Source organism: Tachysurus fulvidraco, chromosome 3, assembly GCF_022655615.1.
Source record: "Tachysurus fulvidraco isolate hzauxx_2018 chromosome 3, HZAU_PFXX_2.0, whole genome shotgun sequence".
Classification (NCBI taxonomy): domain Eukaryota; kingdom Metazoa; phylum Chordata; class Actinopteri; order Siluriformes; family Bagridae; genus Tachysurus; species Tachysurus fulvidraco.
Genome location: NC_062520.1, coordinates 20,232,880 through 20,255,701, shown reverse-complemented (window position 1 = coordinate 20,255,701; position 22,822 = coordinate 20,232,880). Strand labels below are relative to the sequence as shown.

Sequence of the window (22,822 nt, the reverse complement as noted above, 5' to 3'; positions counted from 1 at the left end):
GACCAGCAGCATTTGATGGACCTGAGACTAAACAATAGAAACAGAACACCTCAGTGTCAAACTTCATGAAATATGTGAGTTGTAAACATTTCAGACTTGTACCATATGTCAATAAGCATCAAAACGACTGATTGTCTAAACCAGAGGTGTCAAATCTTCACCTTGTGGGTCTGGATTGGCTCAGTACTGGTTAAAATCAGGCTGACCAAATGAATTTAGAATCCTTGTTCTGATTTAAAATAATTTTATGGACTGTAATTGAACTGGAAGTCTGTTATTCCTGTAGGGGTAAAATAAACTCAGGGCCATAATTTTATCTGACAAAAATGTTTTTTATTTAAGCATATACACACCATATGCATGTTTACATACATATATATATAACATATGTGTGTGTGTGTGTGTGTGTGTAGCCAGCCAATACAGATGTTACACGTTAACAATAAAAATAATGTTAAAATTTGCCCAGAGCACACTGCCTCTACCGACTAGCCTCCCACCCATAGTGCATCCTTGTGCCACATCTCTTCCCCAGGTAAGTGATAAACATGCAGCTGTCTGTCCACATGATATAAAAAATAATGTGATTCATCAGACCAGGCCATCTCCTTCCATTGCTTCATGGCCCAGTTCTGATGCTCACTGACCATTGCAGTTGCTTTTAACAGAATACAGGAGTTAGCATGGTCATAGACATAGACTGGTCTGTGGCAACGCAGCCTCATACACACACATGCTGACAACTTTCTATCATATCCAGCATTAACTTTTTCAGCAATATCAATGTTATTATATATAAATCTTAATGCCAGTTTAATATGAGTGAGACTGCTTACCGGCCATCCTTCCTCTGACCACTTTTGGTTGGTACTAACCACTGCATGACTGTACAAAACCGACTGTTCACTTTCTGCCATATATACGACCCCTTGATGGGTGCCATTGTACAAGATCATCAGTGTTATTCACATCATCGGTCAGTGGTTTTTAATGTTATTGCTGATCTGTGTGTGTGTGTGTGTGTGTGTGTGTGTGTGTGTGTGTGTGTGTGTGTGTGTGTGTGTGTGTGTGTGTGTATGTGCATATATACATATAAATCTTGTGGAGTTTTATTTATCTGTTACTTTGTTTATTTGTAATTTTTGAACTGCTGGTTGTTTTTTGTACTGTAGGTAATATGCTGCATGTTCGATCTGTTTCTATTTTCAGAATGTACTTGTCAGATAAATGTGCATACATGACATCATTTAAGAGATGTTAATGTGTTAACGGTGCAAACACTAGAACAGGAAACAGGATTTGTATGGTCTAGCTGATTTTCTATAGCATGTATAAAGTACACACTCAGTTTTGATCCAGAAAACTTCGGATTTATTTTACATACCAGTTATGACTGCTGGCTCAGGGCTGTTCTGATTAAAGGCTTCTGGAAAAAGATGAGAGTATATATATTTGAAGGGATTTTTATTTAATTAAAAAATAAACCTGTAATCATTTTTCATTTAGAGAGAGAGAAAAAGAGAGAGACCTACCATTTAAAAAATTTAGGAAGCCTTCATTCTCTCCTGGATGTAGCAAAAAAATAAATAAATACTATATTTACATTTGCAGACGCCTTTATTCAGAGCGACTTACATTATATCGTTTTTGTGTACAACTGAGCAATTGAGGGTTAAGGGCCTTGCACAAAGGCCCAAGAGTGGCAGCTAGTATATATATATACAGTATTAGCATGAGTAACAACAGGCAAAATAAAGGATTGGACAAGCTCTTAGTTATTGTATAGATTGCTAATTGCATGATGTAATGCATGAAATAAATTGAACACAAGTGAAGAATTTTAGATTGAGACACAATAACGATTACCTTTCAGAGGTGCTGAATACACAACTGCTATAAACAGCAGCATCAACAGAACAGAGCTGACACAAGATCTAAACCAGATCGAGAGAAAATGAGAAATTATGGCATACAGTAACTCAAACTTAACACTGATAAGTGATATAAGCACATCACACACTGACTAATATATAAAGCAGACAAAATAAAAATGTGGTCTGATTACTCACGGTCTCATCTTGAGCAGAATGGTCCAAAAAGTGGTAAGTGTCAGAACTCATCCTCTTCCTGACTGCATTTATACCTGCACAGATCACTTCACAGCTCACTGAGCTATAACAGCAATGAATGGGACAACAGGTGACCCGCTCTGCAGTGGGGCATTCATTCACCGTCAATTTACTATTTTTGTTTAGGTCAAGAAAAGAAGTTCGATCAAGGAGCTAGTGTTAGCCACACAAAGGATGGGGCCCCGCACATGGGGCAAAGGTCTATAGGGTTTACACTAGTCACTATTGTGTTCAAACTTGAAAAAATGTAATAGTGTGTGGTTATTTAAATAGCTTGTTCTAAATATTATACCATTTGAATAACAGCAATTATTATAGGCAACTCTTCAGTAGTCACTACTTCTTTAAGACAAATATACTTTTTAACCTGTATATCATTATTGTCATTATTAGCATATGCACTGTTTTTTGCACCCAGTTAAATTGCTGGATGGGATTCTTAATTCTCCACACAAATGTTGATGACAATGTGTAGGCAGACAGGAAGACAACTCATACAGTTGGAAATATTACATTTAATTTCAATGTATTTGTTTTTTTTTTCCACCACCTGGTGTAATAAAACACCACAGGAAAGGTTGGGATCTTTTGATCTCTGGCCAGATTTAACCACCAGAACAGGAGATCCCCAGGGACAAAAGCCTTCATTCACCCTAGTTTTAATGGTATTGTATTGGCTGCAGGGCCTGATGCATGGGAACATTCGGCCTCTAGCACTTCCTGCCTGGGTGGAAAATTTTATGCCATTTTGTTGCAGGAACGAGAAACAATGAGAGCACACAACAAATAGGCACCAAGTAGCTGTGTGGATTAGTGCATGAATATGCCCATTGAATATGCATCTAAAAATGTTACAAGCATATAAAAAAACAAAGGTGTATTTTTGGTGCATCGCTCAACCCGATGATGTTTCTTGTCTTCAGTCTCAAAAAGATTACTATTGTACAGTATAGATGTAAACTTGATGTTGGAGTCTATCTGATTTACATATACAGCATTTGGCCTTATCGAGTGCAACCTACATTCATCTCATTTATACAACTGAGCAATTGAGGGTTAGAGGCCTTGCTTGGTGAACCTGGGATTAAAACCAACACCTTGACCACTGAGTTACCACTTGATAAAATCTGCACTAACAACTACAAACAAAGTTGCTGTATACTCAATGTATTAATGCTTTATACATTTTTGTACCCGTTGGTCGTGTTTCTGTACATTATAAACACCTGTACTGTCAAGTCTTCTTAGTCCACGTCAATGCTACTGCTATGGAAATAAACAGAAACAGTCGGTAGCTCTCTTTATTTCACATCAAATAAATAATTGCTCTTACATATACAGAGATTGGCTTCAATTATGCAATCTAGAAATATTCTATGCAACATAGCTAATATTAATACACCCATGAATATAGTTGCATGAGTCCATTTATCCAAAAGGTGGCAGTAAAGACAATGAAAAAAAGAGTCTTTGTGGGTTTTCCCTTATAATGGAAAATATTTTGATGTGTATAGTTTTAGCTATAAGGACTCAATAATTGCCTCTTCACATCAATGAATTTATGTGGGCATAAATACTCAAGTATTAATGATTATAATAAACAGGATAACAGAATTTGCATGTGGTCATTTTAAACAATTGCCAGAAACAAGAGCAAAATAGATTTTTCTTACAGTTTGCAGTGTAATTGAACTTCTTTTAAATAATGTCCTATCTGCTGTAACATAATGAAGTTAGATCTAATGAGCAGGAACCTCACTGATTAGATCAAATAAACATGTAGCTGGCGTCTGCAAAACCAACAACACATGATCAACAGAAACTGAGCCATGATAGTAATATCATGCCCTGGTGAACTCAGAGAAACCTTTTAATAACCAAAATACAAAACAATAATCATGACCATAGTATTAAAAATTCTCTCTTATTCATAAATTCTATGCAGAAACTAATAATGATAAAGTCATGACACTCTTTGTAGTCAAGAATCAAGACCAAATTTTACATGATCTTGCTTTTAAAATCTTTTGTTTACCCTGGAGTTCATTTTCACCTCACCTAACCACCAGGGTTGGCCTGTGCGCACACATGCTGAGACCTTCCAACAAAGCAATATTTTTAATAAATACTACCATCATATGGCCATATTTTATATTGTTCTTTTTTCTTTCTTAGAGCACATGTATGCTACATACTGTTCTAAAACTATTCTAAAACTACAAAGCCTGTCAGTTTCACATGAGCAAGACACTAGGCAGAGAAAGTCAACCCATTAGATGGCTTAGCACCACCAGCCACCCAGAGGATTTATTTTATGTACTTTCTTGTTCCGAAGTAGCACACAAGCTAAATTTGTCCTTCCCTTTCATATGATAAACTTGCAAAAAGAATAGTTCATATCTGTGGATCAGAGCATTTCCCATCAACCATGACACTCCTATCACTCCAGAACACACATTGAAGATTGTCTTCCACGGACAAGATTTACTATTATAAAAACAACTTTTTGGCCTCTCCCTAGTACTATTGTTGTTTTCAAGCTGTAAGCAGATAGATACTGCTGTATTTGAATAACAAATATACAGACGCAACCAATCCGATTCAGTCAGGCTGCTGTTTGTAGTAACCGCCTCTGCTGTTGATACAAGGATTGCTAAAGGCAGCCATAGCTGTAGTTTCTTTGGGACTGTTGAAATTAAGAAATGGATGACTGTAGAAAGAAGGCACAGGCTCTACATTAATAGCAGCATAAAACCATCATAAAAAAAAGGTCTGCACTGGCAGCAGTGTCCCATTAGAGACTATGGCACCTCACTCACTGGCTGGTGGGAACTGTGGCTCTGAGAACAGAACATATCAAAAAGCTGCAATTGAGGGCATTTCCCTATGGCCCTAAAATTATTTTTTTACCAGTTCTGAAATGTCATTTCTGCATCTAATCTGCTTAGATGACAACTGTGACAGTCAAATATGTGAATAATCATGTGTCTCTTTTTGCAAGTGGGCCCACCCATGGTTAGATGCATAACACACCTATCAGCAGTGTGCTAAGGTATACCTCTGGGAGTGGAATCTTACCCCAGAAATGGTATCTTAAAACTGGGCCAAGTTTGGCAAGGTACATGTGAAACATTTCACCAATGCCCTTACAGGTTGTGGCCAGTAAAGTAGGACAGCCCACTTGAACTGGATGCATTGGCCTCCAAATGACTCCACCATGTTCCAAATTTCTTCCAACACAACATTCAGCTACTAAGCCTTCTTTCACTTGTGGGCAGAAGACCATGGCAGGTTCATGTACGAAGTAAGTCTGCTATCACATAAGGGCAGAGCCAGATTTAGCACCCACAGCCAATTTAGCAATATCAGTGCTCCTGGCACCTCAGGATGAAACATGGACTGAGGCCAGGTCAGCCCACAATACACAAACCTCTTAAGCATCCTTTACACTATCAGTGCATGTCGCTGTGGTCAAAAACTTGTTACTAGTTTTCTGTAAAGTGGCAGGGTATCTGGTGCATTTCACAAGAGCCTATAAAGGGTTAAGTCCCTGAAGACCATTCCTTATAAGCTTATGCAAGATGCTGAAAAGAAATAGCTTTTTGATACTAATCAGATTGATCATGCAGCTGAACCTGCAGATTGGCCAGTGTGTATCCTGTTGTAATAGTAGGTCAGCCACTACGGAGCCATGAACCTACTATTTGTCGTGGAGGAAAGACACAAGGAGCTCACTCGCACTCAGACTCAACACACAAAAAAGTTCCAAGGAAATCCGGTTATATGACAGCAGTATTTGTAAATGATGTGCAGTATGTCACTTTGTTGAATGGTCTTGTTATGCAAGAAGGTATCCAGGTAGGTGACTCCCACAGCCTATTTGGTTCACAGAATTAAATTTAGCTATGCACCCTTTATTATAGGGCTACTGTGGCCTTAGTGCATTAATGTAAAATGGTGCACAACCCAAAGTATGTTCAGGAACTGTACATCATATGTATTCCTATTGCATTACACACAAAAGAAATCAACAAAATTCATAATTGGTAGCATACAAGGCAAAACATTTCATTGGCACAAATTTGGAAAACAAATCACATTTTTTAAACAGATTTTATAAGGCATTTATGAATCGCTGCTTATCCTGCACTTTCCATTTATCTCATCTCATGACATGACATGCCTGGGCTTGTGCAGCACACAGTCATGGGATGTAGCTGAAAACAAGCCTTTATTCTCAGCTGGTACATCCAAACCATCCACAAACCTAATGTACGTACACAAGTATGAGGCGAAAAACCCTGGGTTTGTCACCTGATGCATTTTAAGCAATATTTCTATGAGTGTAAAGCAGACTTAAATTCTAGCATGCAACTACAAATCAAGAGTATTATGTTAGAGTACTTGTTATCATAATCACAAATGTTAATCCCCCTCTGTGCTTTAAGGCAGTGTGCCGGCTATACTGTGGTTTTTATTACAAGCATACACAGCACAATAGATCAGATCTATTATAATTCGTAATGTTAATAGCTACAAACCACAGAAAAACTGGGTGCACTTCTCTAGTGTAACTTCAACATGGTTAACCTTAGAACTGGTACCACTGAAGTCTGGTATGAACAAGTTAAAAATTTCAACAGCCTATACTTCATATTGATGTACTTTGCCATTGTCATTTTTATTTAAAAAAAAAAAAATCGATATTGATCGTAATAAAAGTCATGCTTACCATAAAAAGGGCTTGGTAAAAATCCCTTTTACCCAATCCGCACCAGTTTCTTTTCTTTTTTAACAATATATCTTAGATAAATGAGCTTAAAAATAGCACAAAATGTGAAGATTTAATTTACCATACACAATGCTACTTTAATAGATTTGAACAATCCACATTTAATACAGACAGTGGATGTTTTCAGTCTCTTCACACCTTTAACATAACAAGCACTTCACTAAGAAACAAGATCTGCCTGTCTAAGCAAACATTTGGAGGTAAATGGGAAACAGAAATATAATGATTTGTCCTTTTCAGACTCTTCCGTCAGCCATATTAAAGTAAAAACAACATGCATTGCTAAAGAGATCTTTAGCCGTTTTTAATTGTTTTAATCATGGAGTTGAGACATTTCACTGGTTAATCTATCAAGGAACAAAAAAAATTAAAACTTACAAAATTATTCCTGGTATTAAACAAATTTGTCAGAAGCTTCATTTAAAAAAAAAAAAAAAAAAAAAAGACAACTTCAGTTTTGTGAGTAACACATTGGCATAATATTGAATCTGTGATACTCAGCATTGGCCACTTTTTACTGAGTATGTATCAAGTCCACAGCCAAATCCAATCAACCTGCTATCAAATCCCCAAATAATCAATAAAGTAACATGTAACAATAGCATCTACATACTGATCAGTAAAATCTGTACACACTGACTGAATACGCAAAACGCCAGTCATGTTTGTTTTAGCAGATTTGATTGAATTTGGCTCCCGGTCCACATGAACGTACAATGTAAAAGAACGTAAAAATCCACATGAACAGCACAACTGAAGCTCCAGCATGGTACAGCAGAACGGGTGCAACCATGAACCCAGCGAACACTGAAAACGAGTCAGCATTCCGCTCAAGTTTGTAATCAAGTTTCACAGTGTAGTAACACCCAAAGGTGAAAAAATAAAATGCTGTGTTGTCCCAACCCCACAAACACAAAACGGGAACATGGTCAGAAGAACTAGTATTCAAAAACAAGAATACTTGAGGGACATATAAAATAAATTTTATTTTCCTTCTTCAGTTCTACATATGTATTTGTGTTTCAAGACAGCCACGGTGAGAAGAGAGAAAATGCACCTGCATGCCTTTCTTAGCCTTCACTGGCAGGTGCTAAAACAACGTGAGTCCATATCCCTACAGAACGGAACTGAAGAGGAGAGGGAAAAGGGTAACTGTATTAGTTCTGTGTTACTTTTTAACATAATAACAACAAAAAGTCAATGGCTGTCACTGTCCACACTGCCAATAGAACAAATAGAGGATAGAAGGGAGGGAGAGAGAGAGAGAGGGAGAGAGAGAGAGAGAGAGAGAGAGAGAGAGAGAGAGAGAGAGAGAGAGAGAGATAGCTTTAAGGTTGGGCTCCCGTGGCGGCAGGTACTTGTGTAGCCAGCGTGTTGGGAGCAGAGATGACAGGAGAGCCAGCTGCAATGCTGCCTATGGGCTGTGTGCTGGCTGGCATTGAGGTGATGCCTGCAGGAAAATGACAGAACGATCACATGCATTGATGCTAACGTCTCTAATTGGACTTGAAGCATTTCTATAGTGCACTGAAGCTGATGTTTAATTTTGTTGCGATAAAAGTATTTCTTTCCTAATAAAGCATTTTAATCAGTACTTCCAGAAACCATGAAAGCTAATCATTTTACCTGCCATCATGCTAGAGGAGCTGACTGGAGTGGAGCTAGCAGCCATTCCAGTAGCAGTAGCTCCTCTACCCTGGTCCTTCACAATGGGGTCTGAAAAAACACAACTGATTAAAATTCCCCAAGTGAACAATTACTCAAAATAATGCAATTTAAGTAAAATCTTACTGTCTATAACAGGGGTGTCAAGCTCAAATTCACAGTGGACAAAATATAAAACTGAATATTTATTGAAAAATTAACTGCAACTGATATGTAATGTTCAACCTTATACATATGGAAACAAACTTTAGTTTTGCTTAAACACAGGATCTGGAACAACCAGAGCTTGATATAACAAACACATAAGAAATTAAATTTGAAATAAAAAGACACATCAGTGGTGTTCAATTCGCAAACTTTGACCATACACTTTTTGACAAACTCTCCCTCATTAAAGGTCTGGGCAGATTTTGCTGTCTCTGCTGCCACAATAACACTTTACAGCAGCTTCACTTTTTGATTTTGTTTACATGAACATAGTCTGCCGGGAAACCAGACTTTTTTCATCTCCTTCGCCTTCTGGAGCTTCTGCTTTATGCCCAGTTCCTTATACTTCTCATAATGTTTCGTGTCATAGTGTCTTCTTATGTTATATTCTTTCGTTACAGACACGTTAGCTTCATTAGCACACAAGACAAACAGGTCTGTCCTTTATACTCATGAACAGATAATCTGCCTCACACCTGTCCTGAAAGCTCCTATTGTCCATCTTTCGTTTAGCCATTTTTGTGGAGGGTGGAATTAACTTGCCCGATGTGACTAGAGAACAGAGAATAAGGGGCGCTTGCTGTTCGTGACTATGCGTCGATACAGTGGCAAGGCATTCTGGGAGTTGTAGTATTAGCAGAGCATGTGGCTAGCCAGCTGTAATGCACATTTGATGAGATCTTGTGGGCCAAATACATTTACACCGGGCATGAGTTTGACACCCCTGGGCTATAAGTTTTACAAAAGATGTTTGGTGAATTGCAAGCTGAACAAATATTGCCACGGTAAGTGCAAAAATTTGAAATGTTTCAAATCCCTTTACTATTATTTTATTGCTTCATTAGTACAGTTAAATGCTAAATGACCAGCAGCAAAAAAACGCATGCGAGTTAGAACCTTACAATGCCTGGTATATACTGGGACTGACTTATTCATCATTAATAACCACTCCATCCTTATTCACTTATCTTTTTGGAAATACAAAGTCTGTAAAAAGGCAGATGTCCGCCACCCCCCGTCATTTATTTCAAAATGCATGAAACTTACACACCCACCATCAGCCATTTCAATAGTTGAACTTTTGACAAAGTGTACTGTTATATAACTGTGCATCAGGCAACAGTAGGCTTCAGTCACGCATGTCAATTTTGAGCAAGATGTGGGAGAAACAGCTCATATCCAGAACTATTCAGTGCAACAATAATAGCATGCAGTGAGTCTAGTCTTGGCACCGACACTGCGTGCAATGAACACATGAACGAACTTCACCTGAAGGAAGCCTATGATCCTATTTTGATAACAGGCCAACAGATAGTAATGATACATGACTGAATTTTGTTCCTTTGATTTTTCTTGCTACAATTTGCAGTATTTTGTGTTGGCAAAAAGATAACCAAGACTGAACTGCAGTAATTCTACAACATTCAAACACCAATAGTTCTGAACAATTTGCTTTTAAATAAGACTCAAAGAACAAAAGAAGGGTCACTAAAGGCTAAATCGGGGATATTTTTGTTTTGTATATTGATCATTAAGGTTTAGCGACCTGAAGAGCACGGCTTGTGTTTAATTGGCACGTTTGTCATAAAAGCAGCTTGAAGCAACAGTGTTTGAATGTTTCCACCTACAAATGTTGTGGTCTTTGGGATCAGAGGCTAAGCTCTACGTGGTTCACATGATTTTGAGATATGAAACAGATCACACATTAGTTGAAAAAGTCTAGCACTAAAACAAAACAAGCATGCCAGCTAGCTGTATTTATACAATGAATTTGAAGAAGTCTGAAATAATTCTTACAGAAGTAGGGGTGATCCATAGCCTCACGTGCAGTCAGGCGAGCCTGGTGGTCATAACGCAGCAGCTTGTCCAGGAAGTCCAGAGCCTCAGTGCTCACAAGGTGCTGGTTCTCACTATGCACAAAACGCTCCCATCGTTTACGCGAATGCCTGTTCAAACACACAGCGCTCATTAACAGACTACACAAATAGTACAAAACCTTTACACTTATTTTTAGGGTCTTTTAAAAAAAGGGGGGGGGGTGTTTTTTTATTTTTTAACATATGAGCTCACAGTTACCTTCCCAAAATGTCATTAAAGCGTGGGTCCAGTTCAATGTTGTATTTGTCGATGTAATCATACAGGTCTTCTGTGCCTAGGACTTTTGCAATCCGTACAAGCTGTTTAGAGAAAAGAATTAAAATTTTGCATTACAGTGCATAAACAATGAAGCATTCACTTCCCGTGATATTCCACATCTTAAATAAACAAAAAAGTCAAATGGCACTGCCTTCAGTTTAATGATCTAATAGTTTTAAAACCTAACTAATAAAATTGAGGACATCATGAGGCAGACTGTATGGTACAGACATTGGCAGCATTGGTTATAGCATCAGAACACATCACACCTGTCTATTTTAATGTTTAAACAAACTTCTTTGTCCAAGGAATGCTTTACCAGCAGCCAACCAAACTAAGAATATTTACATATTTCCACAAAAACAAAGATAGGAAGAAAACTGCACTAGAACCGGTTCTGACATATTTCAGCCTATTTCTGACCCCCACAGCCTGACACTACTACTGAATATCAGTTCAATCCTCTCTCTAACATTAACACAGATTTTTTTTCTTCTGTGTTATTTATTTATTTTCAGTTTTAAAAAATAGAAGAACTACCTGGTCATAGTTGTCATGTCCATGGAAAAATGGTTCTTTTCTGAAGATCATACTGGCCAGCATGCAACCCAAACTCCACATGTCCAAACTGTAGTCATACATCTAAAAATGATTTAAAATATACATACGTCATTTGCTTAATAAGCTTAATGATAGTCAGTGAATAAATCCACGTAGTGTGAGGCATTTAAATAATGACATTTAACATGGGTACAAAAACTGTCTTTACCTGATAGTCAACAAGTAGCTCAGGACCCTTGAAGTACCTGGAAGCGACTCGCACATTGTACTCCTGGTTTGGATGGTAAAATTCGGCCAAGCCCCAGTCAATCAGACGAAGCTTTATAAGGCAAAGAACAGCTTTTATTATTATTATTATTATTATTATAGTATTGAGGACGGTTTAAATATTGTATTTATTACAACTCAGTAATCATTGCTTAAGGGCCGTTGTTCATTAAAAATGTATAGCAATTTTTTAGATAGTTTACACTATCGTGAATATATTTGTGCCTAACTGAAAAATGTTATCGGCTTACCTTTCTGTGTTCATGGTCAATCATGACATTGTGTGGTTTGACATCCCTATGCATAATTCCCATGCTGTGACAGTAGTCTAGAGCCTAGCAAAAAATAAAGAGACCCAGACAAAGCAGATGGCTTCAGTTGAAACGCAGGACAGCCATTAAAGCAGATCCATTTTCTTAAAATTTCACTTGAGTCAGAAAACTATTAATAAAATATTTAGCTATTAAGAAACATCTCACCTTTAGAATTTCATACATGTAAAAGCGAATGTCATAATCCGATAATGTTTGATACAATTGCTGTATGAGACAGAAACAAGCTTCACGTTAGTCAAGGACTGATTATAGAGTGAGATTATAGAGTTTAACTGCTTCATATAAGAATGTACATTTAAGGGTTTTGGTTAAAAGACAAAAGCAACCAAAAGCCAAGAGAGCTGTGAAATTAACTTAGATGTCAAATGATATTCAGGACTATTTCACCGATTCTTGCACGTTAGGGCATAAGAAAAACAACGCAACACTTCAGGAGTAACTGCTACAACCTACACCCTGATGAAATACTTCCACCAACGCACATCTTTTTATACCTCCAGCTACTATTATCTTACCTTGAAATCTGTGTTGTTTACATGCTCGAAAACCAGGGCTGGTGTCCGAGACTGTAGGGAAACAGGATTTGACAGATTTTAATGCTGCGCACACACAAAACGCACAGGCTGTACTATTCAATCTCAGGTGTCAGACTTCGCTGGAGCCAAGTCGAATTTAACCAGCTTGAATCTGACTGTAAATACATACAAACATCATGTACCCTCATTACACTAAACACTGCTTATTGTGGAACTACCAGCTGTTTGAAACATGATAAATAATCACAGAAACACTTACCACGGGATCCTTGACAATGTCTAAAAGATTTATGATATTGGGGCCTCCTCTCAGGTTCTCCAGAATTTTAATTTCTCGCTTGATTTTCTTCTTTTTCACAGGCTGTTTTAAGACAACACAATACCAACGTGACAAAGCTGCTTTCAGGTAATATTTAACACAGTTTTCAGTTGAAAATACTAAAGTAAAATCAGCATGCAAAAAACAGGTAAAGTACCTTCAGTATTTTCACCACGACTTTCTCATTGTTTGTGATGTTTATGGCTTCAAATACTTCACTGTACTTTCCTCGACCCAGCTTTCGCACAAGCTGGTAGTCATCCTGATTTCTAAAGAACACACACACCCCGCAAAATTCAATTTGCCATCACTTCAATTCAACCAGGATTTGTGAATCTCTGTCTATTCAAGTCTTAACAATGTGAACATTATGTGTGTGGTATAGGTGTGTGAATATCACTGAACAAGAATCATGAGTTGCATGCTAAACAAAGTAGCAAGAAAGCATGCCATCAGCAAGGAGATGTGTAGTTGCCTACATGTTCTGAACATTTTTAATGTTTGCCCTGCAACATTACATGCCCACAGTGGACTAGCTACATTTTGTTTGTTTTGTTTTTTCGCTTGCAGTTTTCTTCTCAATTTAAGACAAAGGACACAAGACCATCCTCACAAGCATTTAACGGCTTTCTGTCTCACTTATAACACATCAAGTGATATTTTAAGAACTTTTTTCCACTAGTGCTGCTGAAACAGCAATGTTTCTTGCTCCATCTTATATTATGTTGTCTGTGGACAAGATGATATTTATTTATATATTTAAAAAAAAAAGCAACACGAATCATCTGAGTTTGATTTCATTTGAATTGTACTGTAGCTGAACAGCATAAAAGTCCAAAGAAAGACCGCTCACTATGTGGAAACAGTGGTTTAGTCAGGAGGAAGCAACTGCGTGCTGCCATCAAACTGTGTGGCACTAGCCTAAGAAGACGGTTAATTTTGCTAGATAAACATGTCACAATATAACTCATCACCTTGCAGGAATGTTGTAAAATAGGCAACATTGATTTCTCTTTACTTTGTTATAGGCCGGTTTAATATTTTAGCTCAAAATGATCATGCGATTTTAAATATTTTTCAAAACCGAATTAACTGATTTTAGCAATATCATTTCTAAGGGTAGCCTGAGGAAATTCTGAAAGATGTTATTTAACGTTAATACCTTAACTCATGGGGTAAGCTCACATTCTGTCAAGGTAAATAGAAAATGTTTTAGACAAAATCACATGGGATGGGGAGAAAGAGGCACCTTGATAAATTCAAATAGTAATTTTGCCTGGAATGTGCATCCCTGATACTTGGTGTTTTTGCTAGATTAACAAAACAGTACAAACTAGTTATCTATACAGCACTGAAAATAACTTCAGAGTGAAGTAGAATTCATTATATTTAGAACACCACAGGTACAAAAGGTACATTTTAGTACAGGTACATTTTAATAACTCAATATAAAGGACATTTAAATATGAAATTTTTATTTCGATACTTCATGTGTGGAGACTTGTACTCACCCCCACTCTACCACATGGGACTCATAATCCCAGTACTCTCTGGGTCTCTGTGTGTTTACATCAGGGTAAACTCTAGAGCGGCTTGAGACAGGACCAGACATATTCTTCTCTGGATATTCCCCGAACCACCTGGGAAACAGGAAAAGAATTAGATACAGAACAGCTGCTGTACAATTTCAACCAAAACACTAACGACAACAGTGGAGGTTGAATTAAGTGACTAGGCAAAGAGAAATTCATGACAATATGAAATTTTAGAGGATCACATTTAATTAAGGCAACGATAAGTCTACAATGATCAGAAAAAAAACATACAATAACTTAATGAAAAGAACCAGATGAGTTTTAAAATAGTGAATTCTACAAAAGAAAGATATCTAATATGACTTAGGGGATGCTTTATGAGAAACACAATACGAAACTGCTTATTTGAATTTTGCGTGTCCCTCCAGAAGATTAACTTCCTAAACACTGCTGGAAGCATAATCACGCTTATTTTTGTTGAAATATTACCTTGGAGGTTTCCTCCAAGCAATAGATGAGAGGTGGGGCTGATGAAAGCAGATGTGATTGCTTTATGGAGGAGCATAAGCTGCAAAAAAATAATAAAATAAATAAAAATAAAAACAAGCAATGATTAAAAACAATCAAACAATAATATATAAACAGTTGTTCAGTAGCAAATCATCATTTTAAAAGGTTTTCCCTTTAAACTAGGACAAAATCAGATCACCCTACAATCTACACCCTGGGCTGACTAAATATACTACAACCTGATTTATCAGATATTGATAAATATGTAGCTAAATTACCGTTTCTCAAGTGTTAGTGTAAAATTCCCATGATGTCCAAACAAAAATGGACATGCTGTTTCTTTAACGTTACGAAAAAGTATGTAATGAGATAGTTACGAGTTTTTACATTTAATATACATTAAACAGAATTTTAGTAATATTTCAACTCTATTTCCATATAGCTATATTAATTATTAAGGCTCTAAATTTCTACTACTACTAGTGAGGTTTAATTCAGGTGTGGAATGAAAAGCTCATTACAGGTGGCTTTGACTCACCTGGTTGGAACTGCTATAAGAGGACATCCAGCATTTTATTCAGGAGGCACAGCACTCCGAAATGTCATTCCTCGACGCTTTCTGGATACTGAAATAACCTGTACAACACAATCAAATCATATTAAGCAATGCAGTGATATATTAATGAACAAGGCAGAGATTTTACTCAGTGGATCCTTTCGCACTGCATCTCACTCAGTAACGACTGACAGAACACATCCAACTAGCCCTGGTTAGTTTTCACTAACACTTCAGTCTCTTAAACGGTCTTTAATTTACAGTTAAAGCTTCTATTTCATTCATATCTCTGTATTATTTCGTCTTGTTCTTAAAACAAATGAAATAAACCGAACTTATGAACGTCTCCCTTCTCACACACAGGCCTAGCTGTTTAAATCTGCTAGCCAGACAAGCTAGCAGAGCTAAATATTGCTGTCGAATTGTATTTAATATTATTACCTTGCTACTTCACAAAACAATAAGGTTTGCTTCATAAACCTTCCGACCTACATGACGATAGCCGGTCGTCTAAACACATAAATAGTGTAGAGTCGATGGTCCAAAAGATAGACAGAGGACGGTGTCTATAGCTAGCGTGCTAACACAGCACTATGCTTTGCCACGCCTAAAATATATATAGCCTGTAAGCTACCGTTTAATTCCAGTGCTTTAGCTTTTAGTCTATGGGTTATTTAAATGTTTATCCTAAACATACCTGCACATTTTAACTAAGTCTCAAATAAGGCGCGATCAATCAAAGCTGTAGCTAAGCGATAAAACAGCTAGCGTTAGGTTCGTTCTGTCGCTAATCTGTCGCTAGCTAGCGAGGCACGCCACATCAAAGCCGGGTGGGTGATGGAGGAGAGTTAGCAAGCGGCAAAATATCCAATCAAAAGACCACATTTGGTTTATAAAACACTTATAATAAAAACCAAGTGTAATTAATCATCAGTGTGGTTAGATAAACACGGACGAAGAAACAATACCGTTCAAACAAACCCGTTACAAGAACAGCGATAAACACTAAGGCTAGTTTAAAAAAAAAAAAAAAAAAAAAGGTGAGCTAGTAAGCTAAGCTAAATAACTTAGCCTCCGATCATTAGCAGCATTTTAAGATCTAAGTATTAAAACGCGATACGTTACGGTTGTGGATATTTTAAAATGGGAATACGATGCAATTGACGCACGTTAAAAACGTGTTATGTTACCTCTCGGGGTCTCCTAGTGGAAAATATGGCGGATCGAGCAAAGCTAGAAACCGACGCTAGCAGTAGCAGCTCTTACGCTAGCTATAGCTAGACACAGAGAGAAGCGCCTTAGGGGGGGACACTTCCGGTGGGAAGCCCAGCGTCGGTTACAGACCGGGATCCCACACCACCAATCACACTCACTGTTTGTCTATAGATATTTTCCCCATCACGTTCCAAGATCAACAACTTCACATCAAACCTACTAAATGTGCATGTAAAGTTTCCCTCATCCCATCCCACTTGTATGCAAAAAATTATCTCTATTTGTTAAAGATTGCTGTAATCAGAGTTGTAATAGTCTGTCAGTATGTATGGAAATCTAGATTATTTTTTTAATTATTATGACATCTCCCTTCCATTTTAGTAAGATAAATATTATATTATTTGACAAATATTTATTTGTCTTTGCTGACAGAAAAACATCACAGTTGAAGAAATGGCACGAAAGTCTGGTTTGTGATGTCAGATGGGTTAGTTTGTGTATTTCAGAAACTTTCTGTTTTTATGTTTCTTCGAGACATTTCCCATTGATAAAAGTACCATAGAAATAAATTTGAATTGAATTGAATTATATATATATATATATATATATATATATATATATATATATATATATATATATATATATATAATAAACGTTATTTATAAAATATTAATGTTAAGCAGAAAAGAACACCCAACACATCCAGCCAAGAACAAGAATATGAGCATACATTGGGCCCAGACTCACCAAAACAGATGAAATGTTTCTTTCTCTAATCTATAACTGTCTATATTGTATGAGTCTGTGTTCACGATAGACTCGGATTCCTGTTCTTGATTGAACCTGATGTTGTATCTTGCTGCTGTAACTTATCCACCGTAAGTTCTGTTTTTTTTTTTTTTTTTACATGCTGATATGCTATTCTGCTCACTTCAATTATAAAGCATGATTATGTAAGTTAGAATATCCTTTCTGGCAGCCAAAACCAATCTGCTTATTTTCCTCTTTGTTTTTTAACTCTAGAGACTGCGTTTAATTCCAAGGAGTTCAGCAATTTCTGAAATACTGATCTGGTAGCAACCTCCATGCTATGATCAAAGTCAGAGATTGCACTTTTCCCTATTCTGAAATGTGATGTAAACATTACAGCCTGTATCGGCAGGATTCTTTCTCACTGTGGTGCTGCCATATGAGTGGCTGATTAAATAACTGCATGATTGAACATGAAAAATATCTTATTAAAGTGATCCTCCAAGGCTTTGTCATAGTACCAATGACAGCATGTAAACAGTATTTTCTCCTTTCTATGTATATGTATATTATGTAATGTGCATGTCTGCATGAATTCCTTTTAACAGTTCCCGACATATCTCAAGACCAAAACATTAAAAAGCAGAATAAATCAGATTTTTAAAAAAATTACTTTATTACTTCAATTTCATAGACCGTGAACAAAATTGGATGTGCTTGTGGTTTAGTAGACAGAAAAACGTATTCTTTTTTTTTTTTTTTAACCGGAAGTATCTCAGTACCTGGATCATTCAGCCCTAAAGTTTTTTTTTCTTCTTATTTCTGGATTTACAGGTATTTGCTTCCTATGTCCATGGTAGCAGAATTAATAGAGCAGTATGTTGAAGACACTTCTTGTACATTACTTTTAAATTAAAAAAAAAAAAAAAAAACTACGGTAAGCCAGAAGCAGGGTTGAACTGTGGGTCTTAAATGTTTGACAACCAAGCTTGTTATAAATCTCTTCTGGCCTAATTTTAATAAAGGTGTTCTAATGTAAACAACCCAAAAAGTGTGCTTCTTATTATCTATCCAACTCACTCTCATATACAGTCCTAATGGTGCAGTGTTCTAATCCCAGAGAAGTTCACATCTTAATGTAAAATATAGCTCTAGTAAAAAAAAAAAAAAAAAAAGCCACCACAAAGAAAGCAGTCTCTGCCAAATCCATTTGTGATGTTCAGAAAAGTAGGACTAGAAAGCCAAGCCTTGAAATAAAATTACATAAATGAGATAGAAATAGGAAAACTGTACATGATTAATAACATATAAACAAGCGATTTTGTTCAAAAAGTTAGTAATATGTTTTCCTGCCAAAGGGAGCAGTAGACTATCTTTGGAGTGTGTGCTGCCGATCTTGCTGGTTGTTTATATACTGCATGTATTGTGTGTACATGTGAGTGTCTGTGTGTGTCTGTGTGAGTCTGTGTAAATATATATGTAACACCATTTTTGAGACACTTAGGATCAAGACATATAACAAGAGGCTTGTCTTTCTCAGCCCTGAGTTCACGAAACCCTCACACAGATTAAGGATGGGACAAGTCCTCCCATATAATAAAAGCTAAATCCAAATGCATTGGGTTTGTGGCATTAGTCCTGTTTAGTCCACAAATTGTTAATTTATTCCTTCAGTGGCAGATGAGCAGAGACTCGCTCACATGAGGCAGCACTTGTTCTTGTGGTTGTGTGGATCTTTAAAGCGCAGTCTCTGCTTAGGCCTGTACTTCTCTAGATAGGTCAGTTGCTTGCTGTTTATGGCACCCCGACGTTTTCTATTAAAAATATAAATAATCAATCAATCCAAAAAAAAACAACAATATTTAAATTTTTTATAATTCTGTACTTGGATTTTAGACAGACGTATATGCCTTATAAAAAGTTTTCTAAGACAATTTACAAATATGTCATGCAATGCCTAATGCGTACTCACTGTCTGATGAACTGAATGGCATCTTCATACTTCATTCCACTTTCTATCAGTGCCAAGGCCACCAGAACTGGAGCTCTGCAACAGAGAAATTCATCACAAAAAGCATGAGGTACTTCTAATGATCCACAAAACAATTCATGGAAAAAAGAATCTCTCTCGTTCACCTATTTTTTAGAGGACAGATATCACCTGGTGAATATCAAAAGTAGGTTCTCCAGTCTGACAGAATTGTCATTGATGATGCAAATGGACAGTATTTATCATGCAAACAACATATTCAGTTTCAAAATTAAGCTAAACCTGGCAGTAAAAGAAAGCAAGACTTTAGTGATAAAAATGCTTTAAATATTTTGGACAGGAAAGAAGTCCTTTAACTTTGATAACTTTGTTTGCCACTATGATAAAAAATAAAGTGTATGTAAAATAAAATGTAATCATTCTAGTCTCAGAAATCTTTTACCACTTGGCTCAAACCTCTTATGATCCAGTGTATCCAGTGAACACCAACCAAAATAGGCCTCCTACAGATCAACAGCATAACAAACTTGCCCGTGTAAAGCAAACATTGGCTCTCTGTCAAGATGTGCAGAGGGCTCCCATAGGGCCATCAAACTACGTCAGAAAGCCTGGTGCCTCAAAGAGTCAGAGAGTCAGAGAGAGCGAGAGAAAGAGAGAGAGAGAGAGAGGGGGGGATGCACAGGTTCCATGAGCTTTGATTGACTTTGAATAACAACAGTCGACAGTCACTTATTCACACTTAGTATTGTATGTTATTGTTTTTTATCACCGTCTGAATAAAAACTTTCAGCAATTAAAAGAGGTGCTTAACAACGTCTTGCTTCATGATTAGATGTCAAGCCCAGTGCCTCTAATAATAAACTTATCAGTTGAGGGAATCTTAGCAAGCAGTTGATTTTGGCAAGGTTTAATAAAGCCCACTGAATGAACTTGACCTGATCCTGAAGAGTATTGGCACTTGACAGGGCCTTGGACCTCTGCTTTGTGGTATTTGGTTAGAAACTACAAAGTGTATTATGAGAACAAGTCCTAGTATACCAGTCTGGTTCCCTCGATCCCCACACTAGAGGTCTTCTCGGGTGTAAAAAAAAATGTACCGACCCGAAGTGACCCGAATCACTTTTTACCCGAACCCGATGTGCATATATATATTTTTAAGAAAGACCCGAGACGAGACAAACCCGAAAAAATTAGACCCGAGTCCGACCCGACCCAATTTTTTTTTAACCCGACTAGACCCGAATGTTACTTTAGTGTAACCGCTATAGCGTGGATTCAAAATTGATTGACACGTCTGTTTCAATGAAAATTAGCTTACCGCCAGTCACACAATGTCGCAAGCGGTCTTGGAAAACAGAGGAGAGGTTGAAAAAGGACTGGAGTCGATGCACACACACGAGATACAGTAGTTCGGGTCTTCTCGGGTCCATTCGGTAAAAACACATTCATTTTAAATTACCCGAGACCCGATGCCGCTATTATTATACCCGACCCGTGTCCGAGGCACACATGAAACTTTTAGACCCGAACCCGCTCGGGTTTCGGTTCGGACCTCGGGTTTTCGGATCTAAGTAGACCCGTGAAGACCTCTACCCCACACACCAGGCTTTCTGTTAATAGAACTCCAGATCAAATGGCTTTTAGCTTTGACTCATTTTAGAATGAAAGATTTAAAGCTTAAAAATCCAGCTAGATAAAATTCTACATAGAATGTTACTGTTATTTATTTAAAATACAATTACATCCCACCTGTACTATGGATAAATTATTTCTTATCCATGATCCTGCCATCTTAAATCTCAAAATGCTCAGGTAAACATTCAGGTTTATTTGGACAGTGAAGTCTGCTACAGTATGTTTAGAAAAAAGCTATGTTAACCAGAATTTACAGTACTAACCGACCAAGTCCAGCTACGCAGTGCACAGCCACACAGCTGCCAGGGTCCTCACAAAACTTGTGCTTTAGCAGTGAAAGCCAGTCATCCACAATCTTTGTGGGAGGAGGAGCTCCATCATCAAATGGCCAGTCCTGGAGAAAAAAATGGTATTGTCAAACAATCATTGCTTAGAATAAACAAATGACAAGCTATAGCTTTGACAAGCTTTGCTTTATGTGAATGTAATGTACATACAATATTTCTGCAGGGAACAGAACGGATGAATTTGGGTCAGAGAAAGTAACAGGCAGTATAGAAAAGAACATGACGGCTATTATAACAGCCTATACTGGGGGAATATTATCTGTAGAAGGAGGCCTATCTCAGGCCTTTGACTGAACAGACTCTCTACTGTATCTAAATCACACCAATCAGTGAAAAGACTTTGATGACTCCAGTGCGATTCTAACAAGCTGTGCCATGGCAAACCTGGCATGTACTGTACCACACATGCATTCTGCTGTCTCTCCCACTTCAGGCAGCACCAGCAGGAACAAGGACACCACAGGGTTTAGCAGCAAATCTGAGAGCTGAATCAGATATGGCAGGATAATGCCATGCAAGCATGCTAAACAGAAAAATCCTACTCAAGAATATCTGTGATACAAGATTATAAAACCTGCATAAACCAATACAATGAGCATAGATGCATTACAAATGCATTGTTTATAAATATTTTTTTAGCGAAGAAGAGAACAAATATTAATCTGATTTTCCTGAGTTGTTATGAGTTACATTGACAACCATGTAACAGTAATTCAGACAGTGATGTGTCATAAGTATCAGCTCAAAGGTGGCAGGAAAGCTGTATGCATACTACATGCGTACATACTACAGTTTATATATGTCAAAAGTCTCAATACCCCAACTCCAGGAAACAAATGTCTGCATTTCATATTCAGATATTCTGGGCAAGGCTGAGTAATTCAAGCTACCTGCTTACCTGATCGGTGTCTTTTTAACCTGCTAACACTATCTGGTTTATGCCAAATGTCTTTGACAGGCTGGAGAACAAAATATACAGATGTCATTTGCAAGCACAGCAACCAACCAATGATGCAGTTGGAAGACACTTCTTGTAGTGTTATAAAAATACAACACTACTACAATTACAACATGGTACACGCTGCACCTTTAAACAAAGTAGTATTTTAGACTCGTGGGAGAAAACCTCTTAATGTAATAAATGTAAACATTTACGAGTAACTATGACTCTTGAGTTAAAAATAAAAGCTAAATCCTATAAGCAGTTAATAGCTCCCCTGCACTTGTCTGGTTTGTCCACAGTAAGCTATTAATTCCATGAGGCCATGTTGTGCTTGCTATATGCTCTAGGAAAGCAGGTCGGTCTCCAGTCCTGCCGGCTAATTGTAGCAAATGCT

The 22,822-nt window shown here is 37.3% G+C and overlaps 2 protein-coding genes across 13 annotated transcripts in view; both read right to left on the bottom strand.

The window, feature by feature from the left end:
* Positions 1–7,882: 7,882 nt before the first annotated feature.
* On the bottom strand, positions 7,883–16,893 carry csnk2a1 (casein kinase 2, alpha 1 polypeptide). 7 transcript variants are annotated; one of them, XM_047811462.1, is made up of 16 exons: positions 16,739–16,893; positions 15,531–15,628; positions 14,972–15,050; positions 14,459–14,587; positions 13,105–13,216; positions 12,888–12,989; positions 12,608–12,658; positions 12,237–12,296; positions 12,009–12,092; positions 11,699–11,809; positions 11,470–11,571; positions 10,870–10,970; positions 10,591–10,739; positions 8,548–8,637; positions 8,211–8,371; positions 7,883–8,174 (listed from the first exon to the last, which is right to left on the bottom strand). In XM_047811462.1, exons 4-15 carry the CDS (start codon positions 14,557–14,559, stop codon positions 8,250–8,252), a joined length of 1,185 nt encoding a protein of 394 aa, XP_047667418.1. In that variant the 5' UTR covers positions 14,560–14,587; positions 14,972–15,050; positions 15,531–15,628; positions 16,739–16,893; the 3' UTR covers positions 7,883–8,174; positions 8,211–8,249. The 7 variants fall into 7 exon arrangements, with proteins under 7 accessions (XP_047667418.1, XP_047667420.1, XP_047667421.1 ...); XM_047811464.1 differs by having other exon boundaries at positions 7,883–8,208; positions 8,245–8,371; XM_047811465.1 differs by having other exon boundaries at positions 7,883–8,204; positions 8,245–8,371.
* A 1,277-nt stretch (positions 16,894–18,170) lies between these two features.
* The window catches only part of ptp4a3b (protein tyrosine phosphatase 4A3b), a 23,233-nt gene continuing 18,581 nt past the window's right edge, over positions 18,171–22,822 (bottom strand). For all 6 annotated transcript variants that reach the window (XM_027149664.2, XM_027149665.2, XM_047811113.1 and 3 more), the window contains exons 4-6: positions 21,402–21,532; positions 19,486–19,560; positions 18,171–19,327 (exon numbers count right to left, since the gene is read on the bottom strand). In XM_027149664.2, coding sequence (XP_027005465.1) covers positions 19,210–19,327; positions 19,486–19,560; positions 21,402–21,532 — 324 coding nt within the window. In that variant the 3' untranslated portion in view covers positions 18,171–19,209. The remainder of the gene's footprint in view (positions 19,328–19,485; positions 19,561–21,401; positions 21,533–22,822) is intronic.